At 37.2% G+C, this 19,206-nt stretch overlaps 1 protein-coding gene and 1 long non-coding RNA gene across 3 annotated transcripts in view; one reads left to right on the forward strand and one right to left on the reverse strand.

The window, feature by feature from the left end:
- Window positions 1–530: 530 nt before the first annotated feature.
- On the forward strand, window positions 531–13,823 carry LOC138151012 (uncharacterized). The gene is made up of 3 exons (XR_011165720.1): window positions 531–572; window positions 971–1,126; window positions 12,422–13,823. It is a non-coding gene; the product is annotated as an uncharacterized lncRNA (long non-coding RNA).
- Window positions 2,388–19,206, reverse strand: part of PDC (phosducin) — a 23,784-nt gene continuing 6,965 nt past the window's right edge. For both annotated transcript variants that reach the window (XM_069074436.1, XM_069074435.1), the window contains exons 3-5: window positions 6,561–6,645; window positions 5,549–5,700; window positions 2,388–3,332 (exon numbers count right to left, since the gene is read on the reverse strand). In XM_069074436.1, the coding sequence (XP_068930537.1) occupies window positions 2,805–3,332; window positions 5,549–5,700; window positions 6,561–6,642 (762 nt within the window). In that variant the 5' untranslated portion in view covers window positions 6,643–6,645 and the 3' untranslated portion in view covers window positions 2,388–2,804. The remainder of the gene's footprint in view (window positions 3,333–5,548; window positions 5,701–6,560; window positions 6,646–19,206) is intronic.

A 19,206-nucleotide genomic window follows, 5' to 3' on the forward strand; every position in this document is an offset into this window, starting at 1 on the left:
TAGGGCAGGAACTATATTGCTTTTCATTGTTGGATCTCTAGGACTTATTGTAGTGCCTTCCATAGAATTGGAACTTTTAAAAAGAAGTTTGTTTAATTGAATTGAGCAATATTAGAGATAAAAGTTTCCTGGGGGCAGGGGGGGTAAAGAGTAGGTGGGTGGGAGAATTAATTTCTTGAAGCAGCAGAAAGAAGAAAGGCAGAGACAGGGATAGAATAGAACATCACAAAGCACATAGATCTACTGTAAAAAACCACTAGGTTACTATGCACAGTAGGCCTACAACTGCCTTTTGTCTGATACATAGAGCAGGCAAATTTCACTATTAAAAAGTAATAAGAATCCTCCCAACCAGTGCCCCATGCCCAGGCAACTGTATAAGTCCATAAGTGACAGAGGGAATTCTTGGGGAATTCCTTATGCTAAGGAGATCACAGGTCCAAACAAAACATGGACAAAAAAATGTGTAATGGTTGTAACTAGGGGAATTCCCTCCCTAGTTTTTGTGGCTAGAGTATGTTCCAGGAAGTATGTACTGAGCTCCTCTAGCAACTTCTTGGGAACATAAGCAGGTCAATGCCAAAAGACTGAACACTTTGGGATGGCACAGTCATTAACTTCCATGATAGCAGCAGGGTAGGGAATGGCATCAGTAAGGATAGGATTAGGTACTGAGATAGAAAGAACCACTTGTTCAGTAGACTTTAAAAAGAGTGACTCTACCCTCTGACTGTTCTTTGTCTTCTCCAGTGCTCCTAGCAAATGACTTTCTCTGGGATCTCCTATTGGGTAGAGAAGGAAGGGCTGGACAATACTTTCATTTGCCAGCTAGAGCAGGGATTTTGCTAGAGGAATGTGGGCTTGGGACTCAGGTTGCCTCTTCTGCTATGTGTTTTTTTTCCCTGAGGGTAACATTGATTCTGAGAGATGGGCTTTTCAAGAGTTCCTATCTTGAATGTGGTCTTCCTAGGTTCCCTGGTTGGCTGTACTTTGGGAGGATCTTTTGTAGCTACCACAATGGTTCCTGTAGAAGATGAGCACCAGCAGGAGAAGGGGCCCAGACCCTTCCCTGGCTTGCCAGAAGACATTAACCTGGAAGGAATTGTTTGGACAGTGAAGAGCAAAGGTGATAATGAAAGACTAATTGAGCTAGCTTATGTTTTGATCTTTTAAGTACCAACCTCTAAGTTCCTTCTTAATAGTTTGAATTTGTCAGTTTTTGTCAATGTGTGTTTGTGAGTCTTGTGGACTTGGCACTTCTTTTGTGCAAAGGCAAAAAATAGTTTTCCTATATGTGATTTACCTTGTATGTTGAGTATTTTTCCATTCCTTCTTTTTAGAGTTACCTTTTACATGTACAAATCTAAGTTTTAAGTGATTTTCCTTTGGGCTCTGGGGAGGGGTTATAAAGAGACAAAGAGTTGGAAGAAAAGAGCCTGACCCTTAAGAAGAGGGACCCTTAAATTTACCAGTCTGTGTGAATGGACCCATAGCTTGAGGATCCTTGAGAGGGAGAGGGGGCAGTTCCTAGTGTCCTTGGAGTCATTAGCAGTTTTGACTGGTTACATTAAAAATACAGATGAACTTAGTATTTTTGTTGTTGCTGAATTTCACATAGCATTTACTGTACATTATCTCATTTGATCCTTTCAGTAACCTTGTAAGACAGTATGATATACTGAATAAGGACTTCAATGTAGAGTAAAGATCTGGGTTCAGTTCTTGCCTCAAATACTTAGTAGCTCTGTGACCCTGGACAAGTCATAATTTTTCTGTGCCTCACTTTCCTTATCTATAAAATAATTGGTAGTGATGGTGGGAGGGGTATGTACCATTTCATCTGAGTTCCTTTCCAGCTCCAAATCTATAATCCTACAAGTATGTAGGTATTACTACTTTTATTATCTTCATTTGTAGATGAAGGAATTTTAGCTCAGGGGTATACTTTGTCTTTTCAAATTTAAAGTAATTCAATTTAATTCAGTTAGCATTTTTAATTCCCTACCATGTACCAGACACTAGACTAGATTCTAGTGATACAAAGACATAAATAGGCCTTGCCCTCATAATCTACTGGGGGAGGGGAAGAATACAATCTGTAAACAAATATCTAATACACATACACACGTGTGTGTGCGTGCGTGTATTACATATATGTATGTGTGTGTATATGTATATATGTATGTGTGTTGTATATATATATTTGGAGAGGCACTAAAGATTAGAAGAATCAGTTGTACCATGGATGAATTTTTTTTTCCCCTTGACACATATACCAATCCTACATAACAGTAATTTTGTATCACCTTTTGGGAATTTCTCATTTTTTTCCTAAGGGCCTTGCAAAATTTAGTAAGTGAGAAGGAATGGATTTCACAAAAAAAATATTTACTCTTACAGCTTTATTATTATTACATAAGCAGAATATAGTTAGTTCTCAAACAGTAATTCTGAGGACAGAACCAAAGGAAAAAAGGCCAGAGACTTTTTTTTTAATTCAGAAAAGGAAAATTGATTCTGTCAAAAATGTCAAAATATCATTAGTTCTCTCTTAATCTGTCTATAACATTGCTGAAGCCTACATCCTAGCACACACAGTAAAGGGGAAATATTATTGACTTAAAAGAAAGATGACATGTTAAAGGTAAGAAATCAACCTAATCTAAGTACTTATTGTGATAGGTTTTTTACATGTTAGAGTAGCAATTACCATATAGAGATTTTTCTAAAAAAAGAAAGGAAAAGAGATCTTTTCTGTAATACAAAAAGGAGAAAATTGAGATATTGAAATATAATACCTCAAATTACTCAATATCTTCATCTTCCATGCTGGCTTGCTCCAGGGCATGGATCTCCCTTTCTGGAAGTAACCCATACTCATTAAGAAAAGACTCAACATCCACAGCAAAAAAATCTTCAGCAAACTGCTCAGTGACACTAATGAAATTGCTGATAAGCTCCCCACCTTTGTAGACCAGCAATGTTGGAAGCACATCTGAGGAGAAGCGGTCCCCAGCACCTGTGTTAGAAGCTTTGATTTTACAAAATTTTACCATCGAGTATTCTACAGCAAGGCAGTTTAAGCTATTGTTCAGGGCTTCACAGCCCTTGATGCCATCTTCATAGATGTGAACGATGACTGTGGTGATCTTCTGTTCCTTCTCAATGGCTTCCAAGAACTGCTCCCCACTCTCCAGCTCAGTTACAAACCCATACCTGGGTCCAAAGCTCAGCTTCTGGTGCATATCTTGCATGCATTGTTTCCGGTATTTACGGAGACAATCCTCATCCTCTTTGTCCTGGTGGATGAGTTCGTATTCCTGCACACTCATCTGTGAAAACAAACAAACCCACATCTGACCATGTCACTCCCCTCCTCAGTCAATACCAATGACTATCTTATTGCCTCTAGGATAAAATACAAATTCTTTTGCTTAGTTTTTAAAGGACTTCACAAACTGACCCCTACCTCTTTTTTCCAGTCTCATCCCCACAAAATGCAATCCAGTCAAACTGTCCTCTCTTTTCCTCATATGTAATTCTCTGCCTCTTTTTTCTCTTCCTTTTAGACTTAGCTGAAGTGCCACATTGTACATTAAGCCTTTCCTGCTTCCTCTAATGGCCAGTGTCTTCCCTTCCTAACCACGTTGTATTTAACCGTATTATATTTAATCCCATTACACATGTATATATGTATATACATACACACCTATGTTTCTCATGTGTAGGTATTGTTTCTTTTCTTTGTATTTGTATCCCTGGTATGTGTCATGGTACCTGGCACGTAGTAGTCACTTAATGCTTATTGATTGATTGGTTGACTGACTAAAGGATGGGGTGATAGTGGAAAGAGCTATAGATTTTGGGTTTATTTCATTGTTTCTGTTTCCCATCTATGCAGTGGTTAGGATGCAATAAGATGTTTATGATAGATCTTGAAAAGAACAAGTACAGTGGATTGTATCCATTAGAATTGGAGCCCTTGGAGAAAGGAAGGAAGGAAGGAGGGAGGGAGGGAAGGAAGGAAGGAAGGAAGGAAGGAGGGAGGGAAGGAAGGAAGGAAGAAAGGAAAGAGGGAAGGAAGGAAGGAAGAAAGGAAAGAGGGAAGGAAGGAAACAAGCATTTATTAAGCACCTACTATGTACCAGGCCTTATGCTAAGCATTTTATAAATGTCTTGTTTGATCGTCACAACAACCCTGGGAGGGGGGTAGATGCTATTATTATCTCCATTTTACAGTTGAAGAAACTGAGGCAGAGACATGTTAAATGAGTTACCTGGGGTCACACAGCTAGTCTGTGTCTGAGGTCAGATTTGAACCAGATTTTCCTGACTCCAGAACTAGCACTCTTAATTCACTGAACCATCTCAACTGCTTCTGAAGGAAAGGATTCTTTTTTGTTTATTTTTGTTCTTCTTTCCCCACTGCTTAGCATAGAGTAAAGCATTTAGAATCATGGTCCTTTAGAATTTGAAGAGAGATCTTAGTGGTCATTTTACCTAAGCCCTTCATTTTACAGATGCAAAAATTGAGGCCACCAAAAAGATAAGTGACTTGCCTAAAGTTACACTGTAGCAGAGCCCAGATTCACACTCAGGTCCTTGGACTCCAAATCCCATGTTCCTTTCCTCTCATCCTGCACTGTGATAAATGAGGACTCAAAATATCTTGGCTTGTGTTACTTGCTAGCGGTGTGAACTTGGGCTAACTGCTCTGTGCGTCAGTTTCCTTTTCTATAATATAGAAATTATTATTTTTATAATTAGTTTTTATAATTTATAATTATTATAATTAGATGAAATAATGTCCTTCCAGATTAAGTTGAGGGCTGACATCTGACATGTTCCCCCATTTGCTACACCTACATTTTCCTGTTGGAGCAATTTCCCCAAAGTTGCATGTATTAGTCTTAAAACATCCAATCCAATCTAATCCATTTCAACACACATTTATGGAACCCCTACTTCACGTAAGGCACAGGGCTAGTGCTTGTGAATATAAGCATAAAACCAAAACAGTCCTTGTTCACGAGGTGCTTTAATTCTGCTGAATCCAAAACCTTTACATACCACTTTTTACTTTTCAAGACACTTTCATGAACATCTTTTCAAGGCTTCACAACTTTGTTATGTAGACAGAGAAGGTATTACTATTATCCTCCTACAGGCAGGAAAATTGAAGCAGAGGAAGTTACTTGTTCAAGGTTATAGTAAGTCAGTGAGAGAACATGCATTTGAAATGAAGCTTTTCAACCCCTAACCATGCCCTCTGTTTTGCTTACCCTGGTTATTCCAAGGGTCAAATGCATAGCTAAAGAGTACTGTGTATTTGCTCAGGATAATATCTCTATGACAGCAAAACAAAAACATTAACCTACTAAATTGTGTTGGGAGTAGAAAATTCAGTTGAAACCATAATTGGGTGTCATAAAGCTTTTAAAACCCTGGAGTCCATTCACTAGGGGGCTGAATTCAATCCAACTCATTTGTATGCTTTGCACTTACCTTTTTTTTTTTTTTTTACAAAAATAACATCATCTCTTCTTACCTTTCTGCTGAATCTTTCTTTTGTGTCTTTATCATCTCGACATTGAGGAGAAGACATTTGTCTGAGAATTTCCTTCTTGTTAGGTGGGATGGAATCATCATCTTCACTTTCCAACTTAAACTTTCTCCAATCATTGATAACTCCTTTGGGGCCTGGAATATAGGAGATTTGTCATTTGATCTTTAGATTATCAAAAGGGCAGCTTGTACCTCTGAAGTTTATATATGTGTTGCCATAGAAATAGACTTGTCTTCTCTTGCTGGTGAAGCCAATGACTTGCATAAGCTGGATGTCTCTGATTGTCCTGATAATAAAAACGCCCTCCTGCTTTAAGCATGTTAAATAGGTTTTGGCATAGAATCATCCAAAAGCCTCTGAATTATGAATATGTGAGTTATGTACATTTTTAACATTGTCAACAAAAGAACACTTAAAATCACTGTAATATTAATGATCAGATTAAAATTACATATTTATATAAAATTAAAATTATATATATATATATATTCCCTTCTTTGCTTATTGAATACCTAGCTAAACTTTAAAATCCAATACAAATTTTAACTGCTTCAAGAAGTCTTCTCTCATCTGCAAATCAGGAATGACCTTCCCTCTCTGACCTCAAATAGCTTTTGTTTTGTCACTCTTTTATATTTTAATATTTCTGTGTAAACTTTATGCATTTATCACTATGGCTATTTTGGCATCATCCCTCTGGTAATGCTTATATTTTGTCTGAATTTTTTTTTTATCACTCTCAGTGCCTAGCATACTGTTTTCCATATAGTAGGTGCTTAATAAATGTATGCTGTACTATTATTGTAGAGGTACTATTTAGGTAGGTACCAGAGTAAATTATAAGAGGACAGAGAAGTAGAAAATTAAACAGTTCTAAGTTCTCTGAGATCTAGAAAAAAAATAAGGAAATCCCAACTCAAGGAAGTCATCTTAATATAGGCCTTAGATTTGTTTTCACTTAAATACGGGAACATTTGCTTAGTATGTTTTTTACCTGTGTGTGTGGCCTGTCCTTCAAAATCCTCTTCTAGACTGAGGCTTTTAGTTTCCTCCATTTTTGTGTCGGAGTTTGACATAATCTGCATGGTCAACAAAGAAATCAATAGATGAGTGATAGATGGGTGTAGAATATATAGCTGAAGCATATGATTTTCTACTCTTCCTAGATTTGATGATAGACTAACATAGGATATTAAGCCTTACACACATTTAAATAGCAAGTGTTTTGACCAAATCCCAATCCAAAGTAGTTTTCCTGTATTGGGCCATATACTCAGTGAATAATGTACATTGCTTTGTAAAGTTATTGTGTAAAGCAGTTATCTTATCACTCTTTCAATTGTAGAAGTGAAAACACTGAAATACATGGACAGGGTTTGTCTGATCGATGTCCTGAGGCCAGCTTTTCTATCAAAACTAGGAAAAGATACTCTATCAGAGAATACTTCCTAAAACAATAAATAGACCAATAACTTCCTTGTCGAGATCTCAGCTCTCTAGCAATGTTGCCTGTCTAGAACAGAGTCGAGAAACAGGTAGGAACCAAAATGATGTTTGAAAAATCAAAATAAAGACCCCAGGATTTTTATACCAAAGAAAGCACAAATTCATAGGCAAGTATTCAAAAAGAGACTATTTACTTTAACTTTGCATGTATTTTTAATGTGGTTTGTTATCCCATTTCTCAACCCCAAACAAATTGGAAGTCAGAAATTACATCAAAGGAAGGGACTGGTTATAGGCAAGTATACTTTCTGTGGTACTCACTATAATAAGAAGTAAAATATCAACTGAGCCTGGCAGCAGAGGAGAAGAAAGAATTAATTTTTTTTTAAAAAGTAAACAAATACAAGAACTAAAATATTGTAGTGTTTAACTTAAACAAGGCATAGATATGCACTTCAGTAGACTTAGAGGACATAACTGTGCAATATATAATTTTCATAATGATCCTGACATTAAGAAAAGTTTAAATTTTGTTCAGAATATTCTAAGAAAGAAGGGAAATGCACCATACTTGGTGTTGTATACCTGTAATCTCTGCTACCAGGGGATGCTGAGACTAAAAGAGCACTGGAGTTTGGGAGTTCTGAGCTTCAGAAGGGCTAAAGTGAATCAGGTGTGTCCACACTAAGTCTAATACCAATATTGCAAGTCCTTGGGAGCAGGAGCCACTAGGCTGCATAGGGAGGGGGTGAAATAGCTCAGGTTAGAAACTGAGTAGGTCAAAGTTTCCATGCTAGTCAGCAATGGGGTCACAACCATGATTGGCCATCATACTTTCAGTCTGGATGAGATAAGGAGATGAGAAAATAAAATGATAAAATATAAATAAAGCACTTTGCGAACTTTAAAGCATTGTGTAAATCTTGTTTATTATTTTATGAAAAGGAAAAGAGAAACAAAGAGATAGTGTTCATGAATCATACAGCTAGAAATATGAGAAAGGAAGTGAGCTATAAATTACTTCAGAAATAATTAAAAATGCAGCATAAAAATGGCAGTAACTCAATTTTATAGAATATAAACAACTCTTTAATAGCACTATAACTATTAACTATCTAAGAGAGTAAATAGGGGAAAACCTGTAGTCATCAAAAGTAATTGCTGGGTAACTTTGTATATTAAAACAAAAGTTATAATTAAAAATAAAGAAAATGGCAGATCATCCAGAATGCTTTAGATTTGAGTTAGAGACTTTTCTTCCTTCTGAATTTTGAGAGAGCAAGATGCTTACTTCAAGTACTTATTATGTACAAGAAATATAAATAGTGTTTAGACAACTCTGAAAACAATTTTGTTATCAATAACCAAGAAACAAAAATAATGCTTGGTGTCTTTGCTTTTGCTAAGACAAAAGCCTACAGTGAAAGAAAGGAAAGCTGATTACTGTTAAAAAAAAATTAAGGCACCACCTTGCTGAGAAAGTAATCCAATCCTCAAGACAAGCTTTAGGTCACATAGACAAAGCTAGTCATGGAATGGCTTCAGTTGAAATAGGGTAATTTTAACCTATGTTCATGGATTGAGGGTACAGATGAGGAGAGGGCAGGAATGTAACAGTAGCTACCAACAGTAGCATTGGTTGATGCCTTCATAAGGAAGGGACAGAAAAAAAATGGAGGAAAAAATTCTGTTGCCTTGCTTTTCTCAACTCCAGGAAAGGAGAGATGGACTTTTCTTTGTCATCATCCACATTCCTTTAGCAGTTAACACTGCTAAATCATCTAAATTGCTATCCAACTATGTTCTATTATAATATCAAGCCATTTGTCCTAATTTTAGCTGTACCTATTTCATTCATTGATTCATCCATTATTCAATATACTTTCTTCATTGCATTTGTGAAGATATCTCTACACTTGGACATTTTAGCCTGGAGTTCACAGACAACAGGTTTCTGGGGATCCATGAACTTGGATGGGGGCAAAATACATCTTTATTTTCTCTAACATCTAATTGAAATTTATCATTTTCTTTAACCATGAATGTGGGCAAAAAACATTATTCTGAGAAGGAAGGGTCCATAGGCTTCATCATACTACCAATGGGGTCCATGACACAAAAAAATATTAGGAACCTCTGGGTCTAGATTATGATCAAATTTGATAATGTATCCAAAGCACTTTGGACACACATTGTGCAAGATGTGCCAAAAATTTTAGTGAACTGCACTAAGACTTTGAGGATGCACTATATAAATGTTAGCTCTATAGCTTTTTCTGGGCAAGATTTTTTTTTTAATCCAGAACACCATTTGTCCCATTCACTATTAGTGGTTAATATCCATGTCACTTAGTCCTAGGCAATTCACTTAACCCCCTAGTGTCCCAGGCAACACTCTAAGACCAAGTTGCAGACCAAGTGCCTCTAGAATCTGCATTATATTGCTTCCCAGGAGTGTCTTACACAGGATAAGATCACAGGTCTGGAACAAAAGAAGGGGGAAAAGACAAAATAAAAAGGGGGGGAATTCACAACCATGGCTGAACCAGAATGAAGGTTGTAGAACACTGCCAGTAGAATCATATAAAGTATTGTGTGATGTCGAACAAGTATGTTTTTATCAGAAAGAAGTGAGAAACTGGGGCAAGGTGACAGAGAAAACTGTCAGCTTCACTTAGGGATTGCCATTGTTCGGGGAGGGTTACCGGATTGGTTACCTTATCTGATTAAAAAGAGTTATGACTATGACGCAGTTTCTTCTCTGTCAGAGCAAGGCAGTTTTAGGCAGCTGCAATTGTGCATTTCGCTCATCCTTAAAAGCTTATTGATGTTAAGTAAGAGTCTTGGTCATGAGAACCCAATAACTGAGTATCTTATTAAATTTTAAAGGGCTACTCCTCCTCCCAGGTTTTACTATTCTCTATGTATATACATAGACACATTAAAATACTTAAAATGCTTCATAGACATGTGATTTAATTGGTATGTCACTTGCTCCTTCCCCCAGTGCTTGCATAGCTGGACTGCCTGATCCTTCCATGGTGAGTGACCCATGCTTAAGAGTTGCTATGGCTAGAAAGATTCATCCCTATCTATGTTCTTGCCACCAACTTGATCATACCCTTTATAAACTTAACGTGGTTGGTAGATGCCTGCTCTATTACTGGTGTACCTGTCCTTAAAACTGTTCTAGATTGGTGGGACTTGAGAAAACTTGTACAGCACCAAGATATCTTTTGATAATCCAGGCTCACCCCCATACCATGAGGAGGCAATGGAAGGGAAGAGGGAAGAAAAAGGAAGAAGTAGTTAAATCATCCCTGCTATGTAGCAGACACTGAGCTAAGCCACACACCCTCTTTTTTTTTTTTTAACATTATTTCATTTGACCCTCAGAACAACCATTGTATGTAGGTGCTATTCTTATTCCCGTTATACAGTTGAAGAGAAGCAGAGGTTAAATGATTCGTCCAGGGTCACACAGCTAGTAAAGTGTCTGAGACTGGATTTAAATTTAGGTCTTCCTGACTCTAGGCCCAAGTGCTGTCTACTGTCTCCCAGTGGAATAGGACTTCAATGGAGTAAAAATAAAAATAACTAAGATTAATCAGGATAAATAGTTTAAATTAATTTTCCATCATTCTTGATGCTCACTTTTTACTCTGTGGGGATGTAGTAGTAGTAGTAGTAGTAGTGGTAGTAGTAGTAGTAGTAGTAGTAATAGTAATAGTAGTAATATAATAATAGTATCAGATCTCAGTTATTCCTGCTAGATAAGAACATATTCTTCAAACCTTTTCTCTCAAAACCATTAAAAACTCCTTTTTATTAATCACACATTAATTCAGCCAAGTTCTTATTGGGCACAGAGAGGCAGCTATAGAATGGGGATGATCTGGATTCATATTCCATCCCTACATCCCTACATAATGGCTGCATGATCCTGGAGAAACCACTTAAACTCTCAGTGCCCTAGGCCAGTGGTGTAGCAATGGGGAAAGTCACTAAACCATAAGCAAAGATCTTGGCCAGCTTTAAAATATAATGTTATCTATGTTTTATTGTATTTTTGTTTATTTTGTTAAATATTTCCCAAGCATACAGCCATCTGACACCTCTGCCCTAGGCAACTTTCTAAGACTGCAAATTGTAGTGAGGGTGTCAACCTGCACCAATAGGTAGTTTCATCATCTGGGAGTTCCTTATGCCAAAGAAATCACAGATCCACTCCTATCTTATAAAAATGATTATTTGAGTTACCAAAAGAAAGAAAATGCTTAAAGTGTAACCTTCAGTTAAAAAAAAAAACAAACAATTAGAAAAATACTAGAACTATTGCTAAGATATATAGTTAAATCTGCCCTGTGACAATGTCTATTACTAGTCATTTTAAACATTCTGATCCATATTTTTATTGGTCAGAGACATGTCAAGTGTTTGATTTGTTGCAGATGTAAACATTGATGTTTGCTTGGAAAAATGAGGATTTTAGAAGAATGTTCTTTGCTGTATGCTGTGAGCAGATTAAAATTCATTGCTATTGTAACATCTTAATTCAGTAAAACAAGCTAACTGAAAAGTGGGTACATGTTGGAAAAATGAGTGATTTAGGAAATTAAATCAAAATAACTTAAAGTACATAGACTGAGTAATATTTACTTCATGTTTCTCTATTAAGCCTCATAAGTTTATAAGGAAAGAAAAAATTAGTCTTTTCATTGTAAGATTTTTGAATGAAATTTGAATTATTAGTGACAGTTAATAGTAATTATTGTATTAGAAGATATAAATCCAGATGAAGCCAAAGAAGTTTACATCCTGTTCTTAGGGATCTTTGAGATGCCTACTTATTTACGTGTTGTCTCCCTCAGAATATGGATTCCTTAAGGACAGAGACCATGTTTTTGCCTTACTTTGTAACCCCAATGCTTAGCACAGTGCCCTAACAGAGTAAGCATTTGATAAATGCTTGTTGACTTACTGAATGACTAACTTCAGCTCTAACCCCTATGATATTTTCTATGATACAATCATGTTTGGAGAAATTTTGTAAAAAATGGCAAATCATCATTTATGTACTCATAACTGTTGTGTTGGTTTTTTTTTTTTTGCTTTTTGGAGGGCAGTTGTGGTTAAGTGACTTGCCCAAGGTCACACAGATAACTGGTTGTTTGTTTTTTTTTTTTTTAAGAAATTTGTATTCCTAATGGAAACTGTCTTGGTAGATAGCGTAACATATTTTTTACTCCAGGTTTACTTAAGAAGTAGATAACGTAACATATTTTTTACTCCAGGTTTACTTTACAAAGAGCCTGCCAGTTTTTCTTAGTTTTCTATTCCTTCCTTTATTTTGGGGTTCCTGAGTCCTACAAAGATGCTAAGCAGTTCTGTTTTGTTCTGATTTCCTAGATACTTATGGCTCTGGAGCCTCCTCAAGGCTGAGGAGTATTACCCTGCCCACCCTGCCCTTAAAGGCAGAGACTGTTTCTGTTGTATCTGCACTGCCTACCACTGTGTCTGCTATAGGTCCATCATCAATCAAGAAGCGTCCATTATGCACCTACTATATGTCAAGCACTCTGCTAGATTCTGAGGTTTCAAAGACAAAGAAGAAAGTCTCTGCTCTTAAGAAACTAACATAGTAGGTTCTTAATAAATACTTGTTAATACAATTTATATTTTCCTATTTGTTCAGGTACAGAAAAAAATAAACGACTGGTACTTTGGGGGTAGGAATTGGGGGACTTGTTCAAAATGCTTTCTTCTGAATTTTGTTTTAATTGTGAGGAAGTGTGATAAGTCATGTAGAGATTAAGAACCTAAACAAGAAGACTGCTTCTTTTCTGATGATAAAACTGGCATCTTTCCCCAAATAGGTAAAACACAGAAAATAGACAGGAGTGAGGTGGCCAAAAAGTAATGCCAAAACAAGAAAACAGTTCTTTTGTAGTGAGGCTTAAAATCAAATTCTCTTCCACCTCTTGAACACATGAAGGCACACGCTCCCCTCACAAACCACAATCCAGTCTGGAGAGGTTCTTCCAGGAGGGGAGTTAGTTCCAGATGATGCTGGTATGTCTGACTTATGTTTAGCCAGAGGACATAAAGAATCCTCTAAGAATCAATCCATTTAACTAATATTGAGCACTCCTCTAAAATACTGACTGCAGCAACTTATATTAGCAGGAATGTCTTATTGTTGGGTAAAACTGTGAATTCAGCAAAGTTTATAAGCGTTCTGCTTCCCCTTCCCTTTTAGGAGCAGTCTTCCCTGCTCTTCAGCCCCCTCATCCTACCCCCCAGTGTTAACTCTCCTTACTGCGTTTCTTCCATGTATTCTGCCCTCCCCTGTTGGGCCTCATGCTCGCCCTCACTTTACATCTCCTTGGACCCCTCCTCAGACAATGTCAGGTATTATTAACTGATTCATAGCAGATGACTAAACCCAGAGCTTTCACATGCCTCCCAGAAGTATTGAACTTCCCTTTCTCCGAAGACCCTTGGGATGATTACCTAAAGGGATGACTAATGGTGAGAACAAATGCCATAAAACTTAGCCTGATTATAAAAGGAGTTTGTGGACACAAGGAAATTTACAATCCCCTTCAAGTTCTACAGTACGATCACCTCACATTGCTTGGCCTCTTTGCCGTTTGTGTACTTTGACCTATAGAGATGGCTGGTCTACATAGGATGTAGCTAGATTCAGAGAGCCAATTCTGGGACTTTCTGCTGTTTTAGCCCTTAATCATATACTATTTTGTGTTCTATGAGTGCTTCCTGTGGACATGTCTGGTACCCAAAAGGTGATTATGAGTTCCTTCTAGCTATGTGCATATCAATAACTTCTTTTTTTAATCCCCTGCAGCATGCAATGCTAGGCCCACAGTAGTTATTCACTAAAACTATGTTTATTGATTGGCTGTAGACAATGTCCCTTAATAGAGAAAGGAATAGTAGATTGAAAGAAACAAAGTATTTGAAATACTTAGTAGGGCAGGACTGATTGCTAGGTTAAAAACAAAACAAACCAATACATCCTACAAAAACCTTGGCATAATAGATAGAGGCCTGGCCTTGGTATCAAGAAGTCCAAGCTTCAAATCCTGACTGGAAGAGTTTCATGGTTGTAGTAAAAAAAAAAAAAAGGCTGAGGTTCACATTTTGCCACTTTAGTAGTTGTGTAACCCTGGGTAAGTCACTTAGTTTATCTGTGGCTCGGGCAGTTTCCCAGGAATTATTTGCTGAGTCACGTTGAAGAGAAAATATCTATTCCTGGAATTCCCCACATATTTAGAATTTACAGATACTTTGAATATCTGATTATGCCTATATGCATTGGATTTTCTCCCCTGATAGGACTTAGATGACTCCCCAATGTATCTCTTAACTTTACATGAATGAACAATTTACCTCCAATGAGCATTTTATTCTCCTGTCTCATCCATGGCTACAGTTCATCTATCATAGCATTTTTTTTTATCAACTTCTAAAAAGATGAGATATTTGCTTTACATCATGATTTTAGCTGTCCAATAATGTTGGAGCTCTATCTTAGCAGAGTAATTTTTCAGGAACAAGAGATGTATTTTTGACAAAAAACTAAACAACTCATTCAAAATAAACAGAAGATGAGTTTATTGAGTCTTCAGTGGGATTTGAGGAATAATGTAACTTCAAACGTTAATATAAAAAAAAACTTTTGTTTATTCATTTTAGACTGTTTAAGTGGTAGACTGATGTGGAAAGAAACATATTACTAAATATTTGAATGGGTATTCCACCAGTTCTAAATGGTTTCTCTCATATGTGTTTATGTGTAGAAAGAGGTGTGAAGATTTGGGCAGCCTCCTTGTAAAATGACCTCCCTTATACAACATTTTGCAAATTTAATGCATTTTTCCTCCTCTTTCCTTTTATGCTACAAAAGAGCTGTAATTTTTTGCATTTTAAATCTGTAATGAAGTAAAAGTTTCCAGGAAAGGAAACAAGATTCAGAATTTCTACTGCCATCCTTAAATTCTAGCATCTGAAAACTCTTGGGACACAAAGAGGTTTCTTCCAGCCCCATTTTTAACTTTTTTTTTCCAATGTTGTCATAATGACCACTGCAACTAAACAAATAACATCAGAAGCCCCAGAAACCAATGAATCCTGCCTCTCCCCTCTCTTGTCCCCCCTACACAAATCTGATTAATATAATCAAAACACAGGTATAACTCTGCTAATTGAGATCTTGCAATGCCTCATAGGATACCCTAAGATAAAAAGGAACTCCCCTGTTTGGCACTTAAATCCATCCCCAGTTGGCCCCAGGCTAACTCTCAAGGCTGCTTACACATTATTCCCTCTCAATTTTATGTTCCAGATAGACTAGCTGTCTTTCTATTTCCATAAGTGGTATTCCATCTTCCATCTCTTTACCTATGCCCAAGCTGTCTCCTGCATATCTAGAATACTTCCCCTTCTTATCTCTGCCTCTGGGAAACTTGTCCCTCTAAAGTCTCACATCAAACAGTATCTCCTTCAAGAGGCCTTTCCTGATTTACCCAGTTGTCAATCCCCCCATTACCTTGTATTTATTTTGTATATATTTTGTATTTCCCTGTGTGTCTGATGCCTACCCCCCCAAAAAAAAAAATATAAATCCTTAAAGGCAGCACCTGTTTCCCGCCCCCTTCTGTTTTGAGTACCAAGCACAGAGCCTGGGACTGCTTGATGAATTCAATTATAGCATGATTAATAAAATCTTCAAAATCCTAGCATAATGCCTAAAAAATATGCTCATCATCTTGTTCACTCTTACAACTGTCCTGTATTTTATATTTGTCACCTTTCCCTTTTGTTCTGATTCTAGATAAAAGCTCACAAGCCTTTCTGTAGAGAATGTTGTTTGGGCAAAAAGAGAACCTTCTGCTTCTGCTGCCTTTTGGATGGAGACGGCAGGAGGAGTTTTGCCAATAATTTCTAGAGTAGGAGAGGGCTCCAATCTGAAGCCCTGTTTGCAACACTTCATCAGTAATTAGCATCAGCTAATAATGTGCAAATGACCTGTGATTTCTATTGGATGGCCATCCATCCGTGATTTAATTAATTAGTCCAAAGTAGTTGCCCAGGCACATAGAGATTAGCATTACTGGCTTTTTTCTACTAGGCTGCTTCTGTAAGGATGACGATAACAATAATTATGAATAAATAAGCACTTATTAAGTGATTACTGTGAACCAAGCACTGTTAGATTCTCCTTGAGAGTAGGGACTTTTTGTTTTTCTTTGTATACTCAGTGCTTAGTGTGGTGCCTGGCCCTAAAAGGTGCTTAATAATGCTGCCTTAATAAATACTTATTGAACTCTTCAAAGTTTGGGCGATACAAAGAAATAGAAAAACAGTCTTTGACTTCAAGGAGCAACGTTTTAAAGGGACTTATTGACAGTCATAGTTGACAATTAAATGCAAGTCTTTCAAAGTACTTTTGGGAGCATTATTTCATTCAATCCTCACCACATCCCTGTGAAATAAGTACTATTACTATAACCATTTTTTCAGATGAGGAAGCTGAAAATTAGAGAAGTTAAATTATTTACCCCAGGTCATAGAACTGGTAAGGCAAGACTGACCCTAGGCTTCCCAACTCTGATGCTCATTCCTCTCTCCCTTTCTAAGAATTATTTTTCCCTGGAGAAAACAGTGTCTCTCTCAGAAGAGGCCACCCACATGTTTGGTGTTAACCTGGTTATGCTTCTTTTATTCTGAGTGAGAGGAAATAAAATTTCCAGAAATTAAAGGAATAGATGAATGAAAAAAAAAACCCATTTATTAAGTACTTACTTTGTGCCAAGCACCTTGCTAAGGCTTGGGAATAAAAAGAGAAACTTCAAAACAGCCTCTGTTCTCAAGGCATTCACACTTTATTTAGAGGAGCTAATGGAAAGGTTTGGAGGGCCTCAGAAAGGGCAGTTTGGGGAAAGAAATGACAAGCCATTCCAGTGTCTGTGGCAAGAAAACCCAAATGGGGTCACGACGAGTCAAATACAACTGAAAATGACTGAACAACAGCAAAAGAGGGGGCATTAGTTGGCAAGGCCCAGGAGTCCTTAGTTTACATAGTATATATCAGATAATAATGCTAAGGATCTTGGGGGCACAGAGGCAAGGGCAGATGGTAAGGCCTGGTGGTACTGCATCTTACCAAAAGAATTAGAAATCATGTGAGTAGTCAAGTAGTTCAGATGGGTTCTGGACAGTCAGGGGCTAAGGGAATGCATGAGAGAATGAGCAGGCCAAGGGCATCACCACTAAGCTTAAGACTTCCTTCCTTTTAGCCTTTCTGGAGGAAATGAACAAAGTGGCAGGCTTCTTTTGGAAATTTAAGAGCAATTGTAATGTGGTCTTAAGATTTCTTCATGTATTAGAAATGCTTTGGTGATATTATGTTACAGTCCACGTGAACTCAATTTCAGCCAATATTTAATGAACTTCATAATTTCTAGAGAAAAAGCTGAATCACAAAGATTAAATACAGAAACAATAAATTCTCATAAATACAATTCAACAGAAATTTCTGAATGGTTATGGGAAAAAAGATTGCTTGTACCCAGCCTACAGAACACTTTTTTCAATCTATATGATGTTCATTAAGATTCTAGCATGACAAAGCAATATGGACTGTCCTTAGAAATATATCTTCTAAATTCAGGCATGTTAAATTGATCTTTTGCTGGGATGCAACTGACCCTCAACTGCAAGTCTGTGATCACATGTTCTTAAAAAAGGATGTTATAAGTAAAAGCTGATTCTGCAGATTAAAACAGTCGCTTGCAAAACAGTGGAAGAGCCCTGGTTCAGGCACTTTCACAATTCAAACTGAAAATGTTGTGAGTGCTAATTATCTATGTTTATAAAATGGAGTAGTGCTTAGTAATGGTCATCTCTGAGAGATACAAAGGAAGAACATGGAAAAAGAACTCTGCAAGATTTCTTATCAAATTGAAGGAATATTAATGGAAGCTTAGCGGTTTTCCCTTTTGGGTTTTTAGCCATCTTACTTCAGGTAATTACATTAGAAATTGCAATAGAAATTAGTAGGACCATAGATCTAGAGCTGAAAGGAATCTCAGTGGTCATTTAATCCAACCCATTCATTTTACATATGATAAGATTGAGACAGATTGGGTTAAATGATTTGCCCAGGTCCCAGTAATAATACCACACAGAGATTTGAACCCAGGTTCTCTGACTTTGACTCCAATGCCTTTTCCATTGTACCATGTTGCTTCCCAACTTGGTCTTGTAGAGAGCCTGAGAAATGGTTTAATTTTTTCACATTTTCTAGCTATTGATCTTTTCCCCTGTCATGATAAGGTTTGGTAAACACAATGATCTCAAACTCAACTAAAAATGGTTCCCTGTGAGCTGCATATTGACTTAGAAAACAACAACAAAAAAATGACTACTGTCTATATTGTATTGTATTTTTATTTATTTTGTTAAACATTTCCTAGTTACATTTTGATCTGGCTTTGATCTGGCCACACTCTGGGAGACTTGTGGGCCCCCGCTGTGGCAAAGCATTAAAGAAAACTTCCTTTTCTTTCTTTTTTCCCCCTTTTTTCTTTTTCTTTCTACCACCTTCCCTCAGACCTGGATGGAGATAGCCTAGGACTCTGAACCCAGGAGCCTTTGATAAATGGAATCCTTCTAGTCCAGTAGCTGCAGGCATTGTTCCAGCAAACAATCCCTATTGTTGTCCTTCTTGCAGGTAGGTACCACATCCACAGCTACTGAAAACCCAGAAAGGAAAGTTCTTGTCATCAAAGACCTTGGCATTGTCAAATGGTTCAACATCAGAAACTGATGTGATTTTATTAGTGGAAATAACATTGGAGAAGAGGCACTACTATCTGCTTTGCCACTGCACCCCATAAGGACCATGGAACCTTTCTATCCGACTCTATCTGAAACCTTCAGTATGCATTGTCTTCCCATTAACTTGTGAACTCCTGTAAATCAAGGATTGTCTTACTTTACTATTTTTATCCCCAGCCCTTAGCACAGTGCTTTGCACATAATAAGCACCTAATTTCTTTTAAACTCTTCCTTCCTCCCTCCCTCCCTCCTTCCCTTCCTCCCTTCCTTCTTCCCTTTCCTTCCTTCCTTCCTTCCTTCCTTCCTTCCTTCCTTCCTTCCTTCCTTCC

This window comes from Petaurus breviceps, unplaced genomic scaffold (genome assembly GCF_028583685.1).
Source record: "Petaurus breviceps papuanus isolate PSGF00001 unplaced genomic scaffold, PetGlider_PUasm1.0 90895, whole genome shotgun sequence".
NCBI classification, from domain to species: Eukaryota; Metazoa; Chordata; class Mammalia; order Diprotodontia; family Petauridae; genus Petaurus; species Petaurus breviceps.